Below are 18,570 nucleotides of genomic sequence, written 5' to 3'. Positions count from 1 at the left end.
GGAAGCTCACAGGGCACCTTGTTCTCACTCATCTTTTGATTGAAAAGCAGACTTTGTTTTTCAATCAAAAGCAAAGTCTGCCTACACAAATTAATAGCAATACATTGTGTATAAAAACTATGTGAACATTTATTGTGGCAAAAGACCTCCTGTACTAGAGCTGCCACCTTAGCTGCACAAAATATGAACTCCAACTGGCAAATACACATATGAACACATGGGATGATAGAGAGAGAAAGGGCCAGCCCACACGATATGGGCCCCAGGTGGGGTGCACAACTCAAATGTCCCGGTGGGCCGAAACAAGCGTGACTTGCTGTGCGGGGTTAAGTCGATTTTAAAATAAAAACCCATTTCAACAGGGGGAGGGGTGAATATGGGCACAAGTATCTTCTCCCTGCTACCATGCCAGTGCTTAATGGTGCAGGGGGTGGGGGGCAGCCATTCATTTGAAAAATCCTTCAATATGTGGTTTTAATACAATAAAGTAGAATTTAAATAGTGGTAGTTTGGACAACCTGGAGGGGAGATGTGCTTGCCCCACGTTCCCTCCGCCACCTAAGATGGGCTGGTGGACATATTGTCCAGATGATTATTATTTTATTTTATTTATTTATTTATTTATCAAATTTGTACACTGCCCCAAACTTTCATCTCTGGGCGGTTAACAATAGCATAAAACAAGTTAGAAACGTATACAAAAACTAAAAACAATTTAAAAATTTAAAAATAAACCAGAAACTAAACCTTAAAAATTTAGGAAGCTGAGAAAGCTTGGGTGAAAAGATGGGTTTTCAAGTGTTTTTTGAAAATTGCCAGAGATGGGGAGGATCATATCTCAGCAGGGAGCACATTCCACAATCTCGGGACAGCAACTGAGAAGGCCCATCTCTGTGTAGCCACCAAATGAGTTGGCAGTAACTCGTTTAGCCCAATATTTTAATATTTTCCCCTCTATATCTATGTCAATGTGTACGTGGAGCTCTAGTTTACGAACATTTTATGCCACAAATACTGCAATAATTTTCTTGTGCTTATTAAACACCAACATGGCTAACCTCCTCTGCAATAAAGATGATCTGATTTTTGTTTGTTTAATTAGTTCAGGTTAAATAATGCCTCTGCAGTTAAGCATAGGATGTACGTGTGAGTTCCGTCCCAGGTTCTCATCTCATCTCTTTTAACAACATATTGAAGCCTTCAACTAGTTTGGACTATCCTTTTGCCCCCTAAACTAGCCCACACAATTAAGAAGAGGGACACATAGAGTGCACATGTCCTGAAGTCTTTCCCAGACATCCTCCCAGCATATTCCTTTATTGAAGGAAGAAGGCTGAAGCTAAGTCCTGGTTTCTTCAACACAGAGCTGCATGTGAGCAGCCTGCTTGCCTGCTTTTCAGTTTGAGAAGTCATCCAAGGATCTGCAAAGACATTATCACTTCGCTGATGACCTTCAGACCAGTTTTATCTTCTATCAGGGATGGCATTGGAAGTGCTGAATTCATGACTGAAACCAGTAATGAGCTGGATGAGGGCCAAAAAGTTTCAGTTCAGTCCTGACAAGACAGAGGTTCACTCTTTTGGATGGCATTGTACTCCTTCCAACAATGGATTAGTTTCGCAGACTGTGAGCACTATCAGTAGAGACCCAAGTGGCGTCTATGACACACAGAGCCTTTTACCAACTGAGGATGATACATTAACTGCAGCCTTTCTTGAACGGGGATCGCCTTGTTCCTACCATTATCCATGCTCTGATAACCTGTAGAATTGACTACTGTATGAGGCACTTTTTGAAGACTTTCTGAAGTGTTCAGAAAATGGGTCAGGGGCGTCGCTATAATTGAGCAGATGGGCTCAAAGAACCCGGGCCTCCAAGCTCCAGAGGGCCACCCAGCTCCACCCCTCCCTATTTTCTTCAATATCTTGCTCACGCTGAGGGGCCGCTAGAGAAAGGGGCGGACATGGGCCCCCTTTCCTCTAGCTATGCCCCTGATGCTGGTGCTAGTCTGGTAACTAAGATTGCTTGCTGGGAACATATTCTGTTGCTGCTTGAACAGCTACATTGGCAAGCAAGCAAATTCTGAGCACAATTCAAAGTGCAGATGTTTACCTTTAAAGCCCTACATGACTTGGGACTAAGGTACCTAAATACACACCGGGAGGCTTTACAGTCAGGGCTTCTACCCCGGATCTCCTTTGGGAGAGAATGTGTGTGTTTTACATACACCAGCCAAACTTACCCTGAAGTCCCTTCAAGATCCTTGGACCCACTCCACACACAAGTTGGGCTTTGTCTTGCAAATTCGAGCTTATCTCGAGGTATTTCCGGGTTTTAAAAATGCTGGTTTTAAGCTACTTTTTCTGAAATAGGGAGAGGCACTGACATAGACTCATTAGCATGATAAGAGGAATGCTGTCTTTGAAATGCAGATATAGCTCTTTAGTAATATCTCTCTCTCCCTCCCCCCCACCCATTGGCTAGAAGGAAAACATGGAGACATGCCATGTGAAATTGTAAAAAGAAAAAACGAGGGGAGGGACTGCTTCCCTCAATGCCGTGCGTGTTCACACAATTCACACGAATCAATGCGTGTGAATCATTGCGACTTCACTCAACATTTACCCCACAGCATGAAGCCCGCCGTGTGTGAATAACTCCCTGGAGCTTTCCCAGAGAGCATGCTTTACCACAGGTTTTCTGAGAGGCTTTACTGCAAGTTTGAAGTTGCCCCAAAAACCTGACACAAAAAATGGATTTTTTAACTCTGGATACAAATCGGGTTACACTCTAACATGGGATAAAAAACCCAAATTGTGTGTGAAATGCTCCCTGATAGCTCGCAGGGACTTCGGGGTAAATTTGGCCGATATGTGAACACATACCCCATTCTGGAAGTGATGTGAACTAAAAGCTGGGTTTCAAAAAGTTCCTGCAAACTTATAGAATGTTTTGCAAAACTAGATTTGCCCATAGAGAACACTGCTATATTGTGAAGTTCATTTTAGTCTCATGGAGCATGTGCCCCAGAAATCAGAAGAAATCATAGCCCTGGCTATATAGGCCTAGCACCTATAAATTAAAATTAAAATTATTTGTAATTTTTAAAATTAAAATTATTTGTAAAATTATTTGTAACATAAAATTATTTGTTTATCCTCCGTTTGTAGTAAGAAAGTGTTCCTTTGCTGAACGATTATGATATATTATAGACAATGTTTAAAAAGATGTTGGGATTGGCAATATAGCCCATTCTTCTTCTGGTAGAATAAAAAGTATAAATAAGCAATACATCATTTAATCTGGAATTTGTAACAATGCAATGAAAAGTATCCAAAAATTTGTGGCTTGCATGTGCAAGAAATTAGCTTTCCCTAGAACATAGTTTAGCCCCAAATAAAGACTCTCTCTTCCTGCATTTATGATGTCTCAGTTTTCTTGGAACAATTGTATTTATGATTTTAAAAAATCTGCAAACTCTCAATCTTTTGTATATTGTATTTATAAGGAAGGCAGTTTTATCCTAAAATGTAGAAGCATCATCTGTAGATAACATGTACTGCATGAGAGTACAAAGGAGTAAGAACATGTTACAGCAGGAAATCACTTTACAACATCACACATGAAGAATCAGAAGTATAAATAAAATATTTACAAAATGTATCTTTAGAAAACACATATGCATACAAAATGAAATCAGCAATAAAATAAAAAGATAACACTTAAGGCAGACCAGCGAAAGACTGCAAATGATTAAGGCTGTGGAATTTGTTTGCACCTTGAAAAATATTAAGCTTTTAACAATACATTCACCCCACCACCATCACCATTCACAATTGTTGCAAATATTTTGAAAGGTATATTTTTTCAATTGCCTGCTGTGCCCTCTGCATGTTAGACCTTATTGTCTCCAATCCTTCCTGCTGGAGTGGCATTTTTGACAGAGAAGTAAAAGCACCAGCATTGAAGAACCGGCCATGAAGGTAGGATATGGCTTAAGTAAGACAGACATTTGTTTCTGCTAGCTTCAGAATATAAGAACACAAATCACAGAAATCCTAACATAGTTAACAGTCACTAGTATAATGAGTCCAGAACAGCAATTTGACCATTGATGGCAGTTGTATAATCAGTCTTGAGTTTTGTTTTGTTTTTTAAGGCAGAAGATTTGATTTTATTCCCTTAGAAAAGCTCCATTTTCTGATAGTTCATAAATGATCTGATTGGGTGATAAACCAAAGATCTGTGAAATGAAATTTACTTTTGCAAATGGATGGGATAGAAAATGTTGTCCATGAAATGGCACTGTGGGGTCCCTTTGGGAACCAAATCACAGATAGCAATTCCTAATTGCCAGCTAAAGCCCTAAAACCATTGCTAGTCACCATATGTGCAACTATGGCCCCCTATGAGAATGTATATCCCTTCCGCCCAGAGACGCAAGGTTTGAGTGGTATAGAAATACGTTGAATAAAATAAAATATATATCTGCAGCAGACACATCCATCAAGTTCAATGCAGAGTCAGGACCATTTGGACATCAAGATGTACAGCTGTATCAGCTGCACAAGGATTGCTTTTGCTAGATCCAGTTCAGGACATTGTTCATTTCTACTCGGCTTGAACTAGAATATTAAACAACCAGGTCTCTCATCTCATACAGGTACTGGAGAAGCAGGTCTGATCCTGGCCAGTATCTAGATGAGAAAAGAAACCACCACAGAAACATTTTAGGTGACAATATGAGGACTGAAAGGAAATGTATTATTAGGGACGTGCTATCGCCTTACAGATCAAAATGCTGAGAATGATCTGGAGTTGGAGAAGTAAATCAGAGAGGTGTCGAAAAAAGACAGAGCTGTAACAATGGATGATTTCAATTACCATCACATAAAGGTAAATTGTGCCGTCAAGTCAATTTTGATTCCTGGCGCCCACAGAGCCCTGTGGTTTTCTTTTGGTAGAATACAGGAGGGGTTTACCATTGCCTCACATAGACAGGGCAAATTTATATGTGGGTATTGACAGACCAAATTTCTAGACATGCTAAATGACTGTGCCTTAGAACAGATGGCTGCGGAACCAACCAGAGGAAAGGCGACCTTGGACTTAATCCTGAGTGGTGCCCAAGACTTGGTGCAAGATATCAGAGTTGTAGAACCATTGGGAAACAGCGACACTAGTGTGATCCAATTCAGTTTATATGCAAGTGGAGCATTACCAAGGAAGTCCAACACAGATGTGTTCTGTGTTGGACTTAAGAAGAGGAAAGCTCTCAAAAATGAGGGGACTGGTAAAAAGGAAGCTGAAAAAGGAAGTCGGGGTGTGTGTGTCAAATCACTCCAGAAAGCATGGAACTTACTCAAAACCACAAGAATAGAAGCTCAGTTGGACCATATACCAAGTAGGAGGAAAGGTAGAACCAGGTTCAGGAGGACACCAGGGTGGCTAACAAGCAGAGTCAGGAAAGCTATAAAAGGGAAGACAACTTCCTTCAGAAAATGGAAGTCCTTGTAAAAGCCAATAAAATTTAAAATGCAGAAAATGGAAGTCCTGCCCAAATGAAGAGAACTCCAATTATCAAAACGGGATCCGGTGGACGGGGTGGGGTATGTGAATCCAGAAAAATATAGGCTGCTTAGTTTACCTTCTGTGTTGGGTAAATTGATGGAAAGCATACTTAAACATATAGAAGAACAAGCTTTCCTGGAGGAGAACCAGCATGGCTTCTGCAAGGATAAGTCTTGCCTCACTAACCTTTTGGAGTTCTTTGAGTGTCTACAGGCTTGTGGATAAAATGTTGGCAGGCATGTGGTTGACTTGGTATACTTTTGACAAAAGTTTTGTCAAAAGCTTTTGACAAAGTTCCTTACCAAAGGCTCTTGAGTCAACTTAACAGTCATGGGATAAGGGGACAAGTTCTTGTGTGGATTGGTAACTGGTTGAAGGACAGGAAACAGAGGATAGGAATAAATGGACAGTTTTCACAATGGAGGGAAGAAAGAAGTGGGGTCCCCCAGGGATCTGTACTCAGACCAGTGCTCTTTAACTTGTTCATAAAACAAGTTAAAAATTGAGGTAAGCAGCGAATTGGCCAGGTTTGCAGATGACACTAAACTATTTGAGGTAGTGAAATCCACAACAGATTGTAAGGAGCTCCAAAAGGATCTCTCCAAACTGGGTGAGTGGGTGACAAAATGGCAAATGTGGTTCAATGTAAGCAAGTTGCATATTGATGCATATTGAGGCAAAAAACTCCAACTTCACATATGTTCTTAAGGCGATAGCATCTGGGACTTTTAAGTTTGGAAAAGAGGCAACCACAGGGAGACATGACAGAGGTGTAGAAAATTATGCATGGAGGAGGAAGAGTGGACAGAGAGAAGTTTTTCTCCCTCTCTCACAACATTAGAACCAGGGGTCATTCCCATGAAACTGAAGGCCAGTTAATGTAGGACCAACAAAAGGAAGTACTTTTTCACACAGCACATAATTAACGTATGGAATTCTCTGCCATGGAATGTGGTGATGGCCACTAGCTTGGATGTCTTTAAAAGGGGCTTAGACAAATTCATGGAGAACAGGTCTATCAATGGCTATTGGCCTGGTGGCTACAGGCCACCTCCAGCCTCAGTGGGACAATGCCTCTAAATACCAGTTTAGAGCAACAACAAGAGAGAGGACATGCCCTCACCTCTTGCCTGCGAGCTTCTCAGAGGCATCTGATGGGCCACTGTATGAGTCAGGATGCTGCTGGACTAGATAGGCCTTGGGCCTGATCCAGCAGAGCTGTTCTTATATTATGAAACCCTGTGTATACTATGGTGTTGCCGCTGATGTGCAAAGTTGGGTTACAAAAGTAATTAGGAAATAAGTCATTTCATTGGAACAGATTTTAAATTGTTGCATTTTTCCAGTTGTGAGCAATTTAGACTAACTGTTGCAACCAGTGTATGTATGTGTGTCTGAGAAGTGGAAATGTTAAAGATCAAATATGTGCAGTCTTGGAGGAAACATATTACTTAGACCCATTTCAAACTGGCTTTTTAGAGGGCAATAGGGTTGAGACTTCATTGGTCTGATCCTTTCTGATCTCTTGGCAGCTTTCAAACATGGTATCCTTCTTGGGTCGTCTGAGGGAGCTGGGATTTGGTGGCACTGTTATTGCAACAGAGATTCATGCATTTGATTCAACTAGTTATTATTTCATGGTGGTATACAAATTTACCAAGAAGTTTATTCTGTCCCATGTAAGAATTCTTTTCTTGGAGAATGTGTGGAGTATACTTTGGGTTTCCTTGGAATCACAAGTAAAGGGCCAGAAGCAGGTGCACATTTTAACAGGTTGGTTCACCCTTCCATGTACACGTGGAAGGATAAAACTGGAAATTACTACCTATTATCCCAGTCCAGCAAATGCTGTGCAGCCTGTATGGTTTTCCCTTTTCTTTAAGCAAGCATTACTGGACAACACCCAGACTAAGTTAGTCATGACTAAGCACTATTGAAATAAGTGAAACAAGACTTATAACTAAGTCCCATTGATTTCAATGGGATTCAGCATTAGTCTGGATCTTGCCCCCTGTGTTTTATGGGGCTTTCCCCTAGGTAAACATGCTTAGGATTGTAGCCTAGGTTCCACTGGAAGCAATAAAACATGTTAATTTTAAGCAGATCTTGACTGTTCTTTGCACATACCACTTCTGGATGATTGTCAATAGTCAAAGGAAACAGTGACAATTCAAATCAACCACAGCTGATCCTACCCCACATTCCATACTATGACATCAATGGGTTATATGATGATCACATGGGTTATAAAAACTGTGGTACAGTAAACTTCTTGAGAAAAATATATACAGGGGGGAAAGCACTTTTCATCAAGAAGGAAAGGGAAAGGCACTCAGCTTTGTTCAACCACATTTACTCGCCAAAAACCCAAATCAATACCCTTTCCTATACTTTATCCTTTTCTGTTCTGATTATCTGATGCCTGGTGAGGCAAAACAAATCTCATTCAATTTGTTGACACTTCTTGCCTTCCTAGAGTAGTATTTACAGCTCTTGATCTGGCAATGGTGACGCCAGTTCTATAGAGAACAACAAGAAAGAAACATCAATACATAGAAATAAATACAATATACCTGTATAAAGAAAGGCTCCATATAAACGGAAGTGAGTGTCGTTACTTAAAAAGAGTGTGAGCCTTTCAAAAGCGGTTTTTATTGATCATTGGCCCACAAATATCTTAAGGTGAGTTGTAGATGCTGAGACATCATGAATAACTAACTCCTATAGAAAAGAGCTAGGCGGGAGGATTAGAATAGTCTAACCTGGTTAAGAAAAAATACCTGAGAATTGCACTGGGGAATGCCAGGTTACAGTCTTGTTTGGAGAATGCATTCCTGCATTGTCTAGAAAATTGACACAGTGGAGAGAGAAACCAGGTCTTCCCTAACATTCAGGTCCCCAACAGTACTTTGCCTTTTAGCTCTGACAGAAAAGCCCCTGGCCTCCTCTTTCCCCACCACTGATACAAAAGAAATACAGGCAAGCATTTCCCAAACTGTAACAGATCACAATGTGCCCGCAACCACTCGGTAGCCTGGTCATCTGTACAGTCTTGCTAAGCGCATTTTGTTATAAATAATATCTTATTGTATTTGAAAAGTGAGAGATAGATTGGTCTTTACTAATCTTAATAAATACATTATGGGATGAGAACAACTCTACCTTCCCATTCCTTTGCTTCCCCAGATTTCTCATCAGATGAAGACATGTGGCAAGATTTACCCCATAATTTGGCAGCACAGTACAAATGAAATGACCAGCTAATCAAGTGGTTATATGCCCATGGCTTGTGATAAGTTCCCACTTCGTAAATGGTCACCTGTACACATTCCTACTCTTTGTTTGTTATTGTTTCTCTTGGGCTGAATTTCTGACTTTGTTTAAATCTGCCTTTTAATGCAGTCTCATGTAAAAGTGCTTTGCATCTATGAACACGCAACAATAAAGACCCTCTCTGGCTGAACAGTGTCAAGGTGGCAGAACTGTATTTCACCCAACAGCAATTGGTTGTGCAGAAAAGTTATCCTGTACAGATAGCATCTGTTTATCGCTCAGCAGGCTGCCCATGACAGATGTCTCAGGGCAAACGTGGCTGAAGAGGGTGCCAGAACCATTGGCATCCTGCTGGGAAAGAGAAAAAGGAGCAAATCAGACATGAATCAAAGGCTAATGATTCATGTAAACCGCCCAGAGACTAAAGTTTTGGGAGGTATAAAAATACGTTAAATAAATAAATAAATAAATAAATAAATAAAGATTCAGCCATGCTGACTTTGTAATAAGGTTGCCTTGGTGTAAGGAGTTGGACTAGTCCCTTCAATAGCAATATAAGGAGACTATAACCTGGAACTGTTATCCCAGAACTGTTTAGTTTGAAAGTAGTTACTAGTAGTTGATTCACTAGAAAGTAGTTGATTCACTAGCTGAGTATTTCATTAATGAGAACTGAATGTAGTAATGGTTTTTATATTAATTATCTTTTTGAGTTATTTCACACCAGACTTTTGTAACTGGAAAAAGAAGATAACAACAGTTTGAGGGATACCCGAGAGATGCATATATACAAATGTAGTAAACTACCAATCTTACTCACTAAGAGCCATTTTGAAGCCATAAGCATTAGGATGGACCCACTATGTTTACCACACTTTGGCTAACTTTGGATTGAAATCACAACTGAGCAACTTTTCAAGCTGAAGGAGGAACAAGGTCCTTTTTCATCTTACACAATATATGAGAGTTCAACCAACGCCCTGCAATAGAAAAAAGTCTTTGACATCTAGTTTACAGATAACAGCAATTATTTTAACATCGCCTTTTCCCCATGAACGGGTATTTCAAAAGATTTCTGTACAAGAGCTATAAAAATTCTAGTAAAAAAAAGTCTCATTGTGCTTCATCAAAACATTTTCTTTTTGTTCCAGTGAATTTAGCATCTCAGCAGCAGCATGTTGCCACTTGATGATATGTTGGCTTTGACAACAAGAGTGCCATAGAATCCAGAGAGGACTTACTGGCAAAGGTACACTGAGATCTTTCTCAATACAGCATACTCAAGGCAAAGCTGATATTATAATGGCACAAGAGCCATAAAACAACCACCCTGCAGCAAGGTTAGTTCTTATTGAAGATACGTGGAGTCCTCCTTGTGAGATACTTCTGGTCCTCCGTTGGCACTTGTAAAAGAGTTTCTGCAGAATCTGAACCCAGTCCAGTTTGTTTTTCAGGAAATGTTGACTGCTGAGGGTCAGCCGAGCCTACCCTTATTACTTTGCTTTCAAATCAAATTTAAAATTACTTAAATTTTATCTCTCGTTAAAGACTGCCCAGCTCTTTTAGGAGGCTGCCTTTCAAAAGCAAGGCAACAGTGTTTTCGTTCCCCTTCTCAACTGATGCGGTTTTTAATATTCATCTCTCTCTCTTTTTTTTAACATGACTACAATGTAACAAGAATAAGTCACCCAGGAAGTTGTATATGGAACACCTGAAAGCATCTAATTCTATTTCTAACTAGTTAGATAATGCAGCTGCTGGAACAGTGCAGATACTTTCTTGGACATCACATCAAATAGAACACTTTATACAGACATATGAAGGCAGATTCTACCTTCTCTTTTTTCATACCTATTACACTTCAACGTCAAGTCAAAGTACTTGTGTTGCATTATGTTCCTAGGTTCATCCTGCTCATTATGAAACTCTTAACATTGGGAAGTGGGCGCACATCAAACTGGTGTTTGCGGCGTTCAATGAAGCTGGCCAGGCGTGAGGTATCTAGTGGGATTTTGGAATAGCTGCCATTGTGAAACTGCAGCCAAGGGTGCTGCAAGCAAGTGGCTGCCGTTGGCCTCCTCCGGAAGTCCTCCTGAAGAATGACCGTGATGAAGTCTCTGGCAGCATGACTGACCTCGCAGAAGTATTCGCTGGGGAAGCTGAAATCCACTCGGCACACATTGATGCAAGTCTCCTCTCTGCTTTCATCCAAGAAGGGAGACACACCACTCAGCATGACATAGGTGAGCACTCCTAGGCTCCAGATATCTGTGCCCAAGGAAACAGGAACGCCTTGGATAACTTCTGGAGCAGCAAATTCAGGATTTCCAAGGAGATGGTGGACGTGGTAATTACCAGTGATTTGAACAGCATCTTCTAGGTCTATCAACTTAACACGAGGCACTGGGATCCGTAAGTCAATGAGCAGATTTTCAGGCTGTAGAGAGTAAAATAGTTTTGTTTTGTTTTTTAAATGAAAAGTCTCCATCATTTTTGTAGTTAAAATCAGTTTAACTCAACATTGGTTAAGTTTCCATAACTACCTGGCCGTTAGGGAAACCTAGTCTTGGTTTCCATAACTACCTGGCTGTTAAGACTCAGATATACTTGCAGTGGTGGTGGTGAATAATACAGCAAAGCAAAGCAAACGTTTATGTTAACTCAAGACCCTTCCTCAAGCAAACATGATGCATGAAAGGTCTTAGGAACACTACAAGTATTTGCATGGGTGGGGTTTGTGACTGATTTGCCAGAATAGAGTGGGAAGGGGCTATAGCTCAGTGACAGAGCACATGCTTTGCATGCAGAAGGTCCCAGGTTCTATCCTTGGCATCTCCAGTTAAAAGGATCTTTACTAGCAGGTGATGGGAAAGACCTCTACCTAAGACGCCAGAGGCCTACTGCCCTACCAGTCTACTTTGACTGGTTTTCAGGGGTGGTTCTTTCATGAGGCAAGGTGAGTTAGATGGAAAGACAGATTGGTTCACTACAGGGTTTGATATAGTGGCATATGTTGGGGTGCTTCATATTGGCATACTTTCAACAGCAGCTTTTTGCCTTTGACAGTTCTATTTTGGTTTTTTAATTCACCAAGCACCAAGCAACCTGGCAAATTTTGAGCATGAAGGAATGGGGGGACATAATTTGAGGTGTCTGTGAAAGATAATGATAGTTTAGTGCTCATCTGCATTAAGAGTATTGCATGGTTTAAACAAAAGTAACACCAGATGATTTGTGAGACTGAAAAATCATGAACATTGTGAGTAAATGCCAACCAGATAGAACTTGCAGACAAACATTATGACACATTATGAAGGAGAGGAGAGCTGGTCTTGTGGTAGCAAGCATGACTTGTCCCCATAGCTAAGCAGGGTCTGCCCTGGTTGCATCTGAATGGGAGACCAGAAGTGTGAGCACTGTAAGAGATTCCCCTCAGGGGATGAAGCCGCTCTGGGAAGAGCAGAAGGTTTCAAGTTCCCTCCCTGGCTTCTCCAAGATAGGGCTGAGAGAGATTCCTGCCTGCAACCTTGGAGATGCCGCTGCCAGTCTGTGAAGACAATACTGAGCTAGATAGACCAATGGTCTTACTCAGTATATGGCAGTTTGCTATGTTCCTATGTTTCCTATGTTCCTATGACACAAAATAGCTCATTCTGATGTAGACACAGAGTTCACTTCCATTTCAGCAGTAGCTGGAAAAGTATATCATTAAACAGAAAGGTGATGAAAAAGCTGTGAACCAACCCTATATAGAGTGTGTGTGTGTGTGTGTGTGTGTGTGTGTGTGTGTGTGTGTGTAATAGTGCTGATATGTAACGTAGACAAGGAAGCAGAGCACTCAGCCCATCCGCACAAGTAACTGAAAATATCACTGGGCCTTTCCCACACTACTTGGTCCATGCATGAATGTTGCTAAAGTATAGAGCTGTCTGGAGTTGCCTGGCTTGAGGCTGAAAGCAAGATTTTATCTAAGCTGGCCCCTTGCGGCAGACCACTAAACTGTAGCAGCCTTGCCAAAATACAGAGCTCTCACGCCTCGAAATGGCCCTGACCTGCCAGGGAGTTTTTCACATCCGGCTTCAGTTTGCATCTCCTCTGGAATGGAGGGTGTGCATTCACATATCGGCCACATTTACCCTGAAGTCCCTGCAAGCTATCAGGGAGCAGCACTTCACACACAATTCAGGTTTTTCATCACACGTTAGAGTGTAGCCTGATCTATATCCGGAGTTTAAAAATCCACTTTTTGCCTCTGTTTCTTTAGGCAACTTCAAATTTGTGGTAAAGCCTGCTGTCTGGGAAAGTTCCAGGCTGGCCATTGGCTCCTGCCAGAGCAAGGAGGATAAGAGACTTCCTGTCTGGACTTTGCGTCAGAAGGTCTCCTTGTTCCTGATCCATTGTTCCTGTTCTCTCTGGCTTACTATTTGACTTCTCTGACCTCCAGCTTACTGCCTGACCCCCGTTTTTGGTTTTTCCTACCCAACTTGGGACTGGACTCTGCTCCTTGATGCCTTGCTTATTATTTGTCTCTCTGGCTTGACCTTTGGCTCTGCCCCTAACCAGTGGTCCCTCTAATTTTTTTCATCTCTGTGCAGAATGAGTTTTGTTCTGGGCGGCAGTATCAGGGCAGGGTGTGCGCACCTGCATTCAGAATGAGGCCTTCAGAATGAACCTGAGTGGGATCTAAAATGAACTGAGTGGACATCCAAAAACTTGTGAGCGTGCGCACATGCGCACCCCTTAGAGGGAACAGTGCTCCTAACCCACAGCTTGCTGCATGATCCTGCTTCCAGACCCCTGGCTTTGATTCTGACTTGTGCAAGCAGAAGTACTTTTCCACTTGTGCAAAGTCTCCTCTGAATCCAACCCATTATCACAGGGGTTCCCAACAGGGAATATTAGTATTAGGAGGTTCCATTCTGGTCTATTGCTGCAAACAGGGAAGCTATAAAAAGAGAAACCTTGAGCCTATGCGGATTGGGGGATTAGGTTCCTCAATACACTTAAGTGTACTCAAATCTCATTTAAAAGTGTGTGGGTGGGTAGGTGGGGAGGGAGGGAGAAATAAGAGTAGTAAAGCACATTATCTTGCTCTCCAGATCTCCAGTAATGCCCCCGCCTAAATCTTCCAATATTCTGGAATTTTTTTGGCAGGGTGTGTGTGTGTGTCACAAAATGGCCACTGGGAATGACACTGGAAATCATTTCCAGGTGGCAGTTAACCACAAATTGCTGAAAATAACCCTAGTTTTAGTGCACAAACAAAATAACCTATCTCTCTATACTTCAAATCGCTGAAAATAGGGCTATTTTTGGCCCACAAACAAAGAAACCAGGTCTCTATGACCTACCCACGAATAACAGAAACCATGATAGGAGAACCTGAGAAAAACAAGTGTCTCCTGTACTTGAAGGGGTACTTGAAGCTCTCCTGCCACCTCGCACCGCAATTGCACTGCTAAGAAGCTTCATTGAAATTAATGGGACAAGTTGACTTCAAATATGAGTAATTTCAAAAAGTTTAATTCAATGGGAATACTCATGAGTAACAGTCTGGATGTAAGCCAATGATTGGACTAGCCTCTCTCATAACTGTAACATTTGAATGTATGTGTGAATATATGTGTACACACACACAGAGTATCTCTATGGGGTACCTGAGCTGAAGGCTTGTGACAGAAGGGAGATACTTGTTAAAAATGTTTGGGAACCCCACATTGTTATAGTTTACATGATTGAATTATAGAGGACTGTTTCTTGATCTGGACTTAGAATAGATCGATATTCTGTAAAGTTTGGAACTTTCTGCCCTTGACCAATACATACTCAAGTCTTAATTTAATCATTTTTCCTATATATATCTTGTATATACAGTGCCCACCTTTATATCCAAATGAGCCACCCGACAGTTGTGAAGATATTGTAAGGCTTCCATAGTGTCTCTTATGTAAAAAGCCACTTTCTCCTCCATCAGTTCATCATGATTCATAAGGTAATCCAAGAGACGTCCATCATCCATCCTAAAAACCCAACAAGAATCCACTGTGAAAAAAGAGTCAAATAAGACTACTAACATATGAAGCATACCACTACTCTCAGAGTATAAATAGAATTTCTAAGAGAAAGAAGTGAAAACTAGAGCTGTAAGGAAGGTTCTCCCAGTTTAGGAGTGGAGAAGTGGTCTGGAAGTTCAAAATTCCACTATCCAAAGGAGGGGTGAACTTTACCTGCCCTGAGAATTCTTCTCCAAGCCTGAGCTCAGATAGGTTCACCAGCCTGTTTTTCACTCTCTCTGCCAGCCTTCCACCCTTTACTTACTGGTCTAGGCAGTGGAGACACTGCACAGGGATAATGGAAGATTTTTCTCCCCCGCCCCCATCATCTGGCCCACTCCAGAGCAGCACATCATGGGGAAAGTGGCAGGCAGTGGCATTGCTGTACAGGAACTGGGAAGGATTTTTGTCTTCATTGCTTGATGCACTGCCCTTCAGCATGCCAGAGCAAAGCTACAGTGGCCCTTGCGATTTGGAGTAATCAGTTACTGCAGTGTATTTGCAGGGGCAAGGACCACTGCATGTCTACACAAATCCCAAGGGCCTCTGCACCTTTGCTTTGGTGTACTGCTGAACAGCCCACCAGAGCAACAGCCAAGGGAAGAAAATGCCTCAGTCTTGCAACGGCTACTTTCACAATGGCATGCATGCTGCTTCAAGTGTGCCAGAATGGTTGGGAAGAGGGAAAAAGCCTCCCTTTCCCCTGCACAGCCCTGCTGCTTCTCCCACCACTGAGACCGGATGGAGGTGCAGAGAAGCGGGAAGGGCATGGTGGACTGTTTTTGGAGCTGACTTGGTTCCGTGCAGCAAATGATCTGAATTCCTCCAATTCAGGATGAAGAACCTGGATGAACCTGGATTTCCAAGCTGAGGCGAGCTCTATACAGTTTGACCATCTCTCGGAAAAGAACTATACACAAACACACACACAGAGCGCAGCATTCTAAGGGCCCACTCATGTTGTTATTTTTTTAAAATAAGGAACATGTGATTATTTCTATATAGGTGTATGCTGTTTCACATTGAGTTATGATGATCACACACACTCACACTCAACCTCACAAAGTCATCCCACCTACAATGGTTTTCATGGGGAAATGAAACAGTGTTGATGAACATCATGCAGTGCTTGAGCTGAACAAATACCCAAATCACTCATCACAAATAAGAAGGTCCAGCTTCTGTCAAGGGACTTACAGTTCTAAAACCAAGATATAGGAGGAAGGCGACTCATAGGTGTCGTGAATAGTGATGTACTGAGGATGTTGCAAATGTTGCAACATGGCTGCCTCATGTGCTGCCTGCTCCTTCTTCTTCATTTTTTTATTGATGAACTTCACTGCCACATCCTTTCTGGTGGCTTTGTGGATACATTTCTTTACAACAGCAAATCGGCCTCTAGAAGAATAAGGAAGATAGTCCATAAATAAATCATGCAAAGAGGCATCTTTAAAAGTGGTGATTCTCTTATATTTAATAATAATAATAATAATAATAATAATAATAATAATAATAATAATAATAATTCGATTTCTATACCGCCCTTCCAAAAATGGCTCAGGGCGGTTTACACAAAGAAATAACAAACAAATAAGATGGCTCCCTGTCCCCAAAGGGCTCACATTCTAAAAAGAAACATAAGATAGACCCCAGCTACAGTCACTGGAAGTACTGTGCTGGGGGTGGATAGGGCCAGTTACTCTCCCCCTGCTAAATAAAGAGAATCACCACGGTAAAAGGTGTCTCATTGCCCAATTAGCAGGTATTTAGCAGTGGGGAAGCAACTATCCCTATCCAGTCTTAGTGCAGCATCTCTCTAATAGCTGTTTCTGGTATCTACCCTGTGTCCAGTTTTAGATTGTGAGCCCTTTTGGGACAGGGAATCATCTTATTCCCTTTTCTCTAAATATTTTTTATTGAAAACCAATATATACATATTCTGTATTTCTTCTTCTTCTTCTTCTTCTTCTTCTTCTTCTTATTATTATTATTATTATTATTATTATTATTAGTGTTATTAACAGAGTAATTTCTAAGTGTGTTTTGAATCAGTTAATTTAATAATATTGTACAAGGAATCAAGTCACTTCAGTGGAGTTGATCACAACTTTGCCTTACGAAAACCTTTCTCTTTTTTCATCTTGGGTACCTGGATTCTGTTTGGATTAGCAAAGGTTTGTATTTCAGTGAAACATAATGATTTCAATATTACCTTCCAATCTCATTCAGTTCTATGTAGGCTAAATCAAAGTTCTCTTTCCAGGTCACAGTGGCTCCATCTGCGGCAGAGTCTTTGCAAAACAGGGATGGGAGAAAGCAAGGTTGCAATACAAAATGTAGTCATTGTTGTTGTGTATCTGTATCTGATCAAAGATCATAATAAATTAATTTAGCATAGTCATCGTTGCATATAAAAATGGGGAAAAAATAAACCTGAAAAGCACGTGTGTGCATGTGTGTGTGTGATAGAGAGAGAGGGAGGGAGAGAGCAGCTAAAAAACAATCAGTCCTATCTACCGTTTGAAATACCCCCTCCATGAATAACATTATTTGATTGCCCCAGCTTCAGATTTGTGATAGAGATGTGCACAAACTGTGGTTTGAGCACTGGTTCAGTGCCGCGGAGAGGGGAGTGGGAGCGCTAAGAAAAGGGAGAGCAGGTCCTTACTGCTGCTCTCTGCTGCCCCATGTAGCATCCTGCTGGGATGGCGCTCGTCCCAAGTACCCCTGCACAGCACGAGCACACACATGGCATCCGTGCATGCGTAGGTGTGATGTGCATGGTCAGCATGGTGTTGCTGACCACGCAAACGGCACCTGCACATGCATGGATGCCATGTGTGTGCTTGTGCCATGCAGGGGTACTCGGGATGAGCGCCATCCCAGCAGGATGCTACATGGGGCAGCGGAGAGCAGCGGTAAGGAAGAACATGTAATTAAATAAACAAATAAGGCACCCTGGCCTTCAAAGAGCCTCCTAAGAACTCTGAACACGTCACATCCAACTATTCCCTGGGGTTATTAGTAAACTATTTTAAGAGGGTTTCAGCTGACACAGAATAGCTTTTGATATGGTTGTTTTGTTTCCAAGCTCAGGATGCCACTAAAACTCTGCACTTCCAAGCCATTACATAGGAAGCTGCTGCATACTGAGTCAGACCATTGGTCTATCTAGCTCAGTATTGTCTTCACAGACTGGCAGCAGTTTCTCCAAAGTTGCAGGCAGGAGTCTCTCTCAGCCCTATCAGACGTGACCAAGAGGTTCACGCAGATGAGACAGTAAATCTCTTCTGGAAAAGTTTGTATTGTTGTGTGCAAAAAGACAAGAGTATCTCTTCTAAACAGCAATGGGACAAATTGTGGAAATGGACGTCGGACGTAAGCCCCCCGATTACCTGATGTGCCTTGAAATCCCCCACCCCTGAGTTACAGTACTACCTGCATATACTTCATAACCTTGTGGGTTTCCAAATCCTTGTGTGTAAATCTTTGTAGATATATCATGTACAAACAACCACTTTGTATATAATTGTGCTTTGGCAACGTACTGTATGCTTTGGTAGTTTGTTGGTTCAATAAAAAAAATCTTGTCCTATAAAAAAAAATCAAAAAAAATCTTGTCCTATCATGGAGATGCTAGAGAGGGAATTTGGAACCTTTTGCTCTTCCCAG

At 41.6% G+C, this 18,570-nt stretch overlaps 1 protein-coding gene across 1 annotated transcript in view; it reads right to left on the bottom strand.

The window, feature by feature from the left end:
- Nucleotides 1–3,481: 3,481 nt before the first annotated feature.
- KALRN (kalirin RhoGEF kinase) overlaps nt 3,482–18,570 on the bottom strand; it is a 920,107-nt gene continuing 905,018 nt past the window's right edge. Inside the window, exons 24-27 of the mRNA XM_053244916.1 lie at nt 17,111–17,189; nt 16,096–16,296; nt 14,727–14,865; nt 3,482–11,282 (exon numbers count right to left, since the gene is read on the bottom strand). Coding sequence (XP_053100891.1) covers nt 10,737–11,282; nt 14,727–14,865; nt 16,096–16,296; nt 17,111–17,189 — 965 coding nt within the window. The 3' untranslated portion in view covers nt 3,482–10,736. The remainder of the gene's footprint in view (nt 11,283–14,726; nt 14,866–16,095; nt 16,297–17,110; nt 17,190–18,570) is intronic.

This window comes from Hemicordylus capensis, chromosome 1 (genome assembly GCF_027244095.1).
Source record: "Hemicordylus capensis ecotype Gifberg chromosome 1, rHemCap1.1.pri, whole genome shotgun sequence".
NCBI lineage: Eukaryota > Metazoa > Chordata > Lepidosauria > Squamata > Cordylidae > Hemicordylus > Hemicordylus capensis.
Note: the sequence above shows the minus strand (reverse complement) of the source record. Positions and strands in the feature narration are given on the sequence as shown.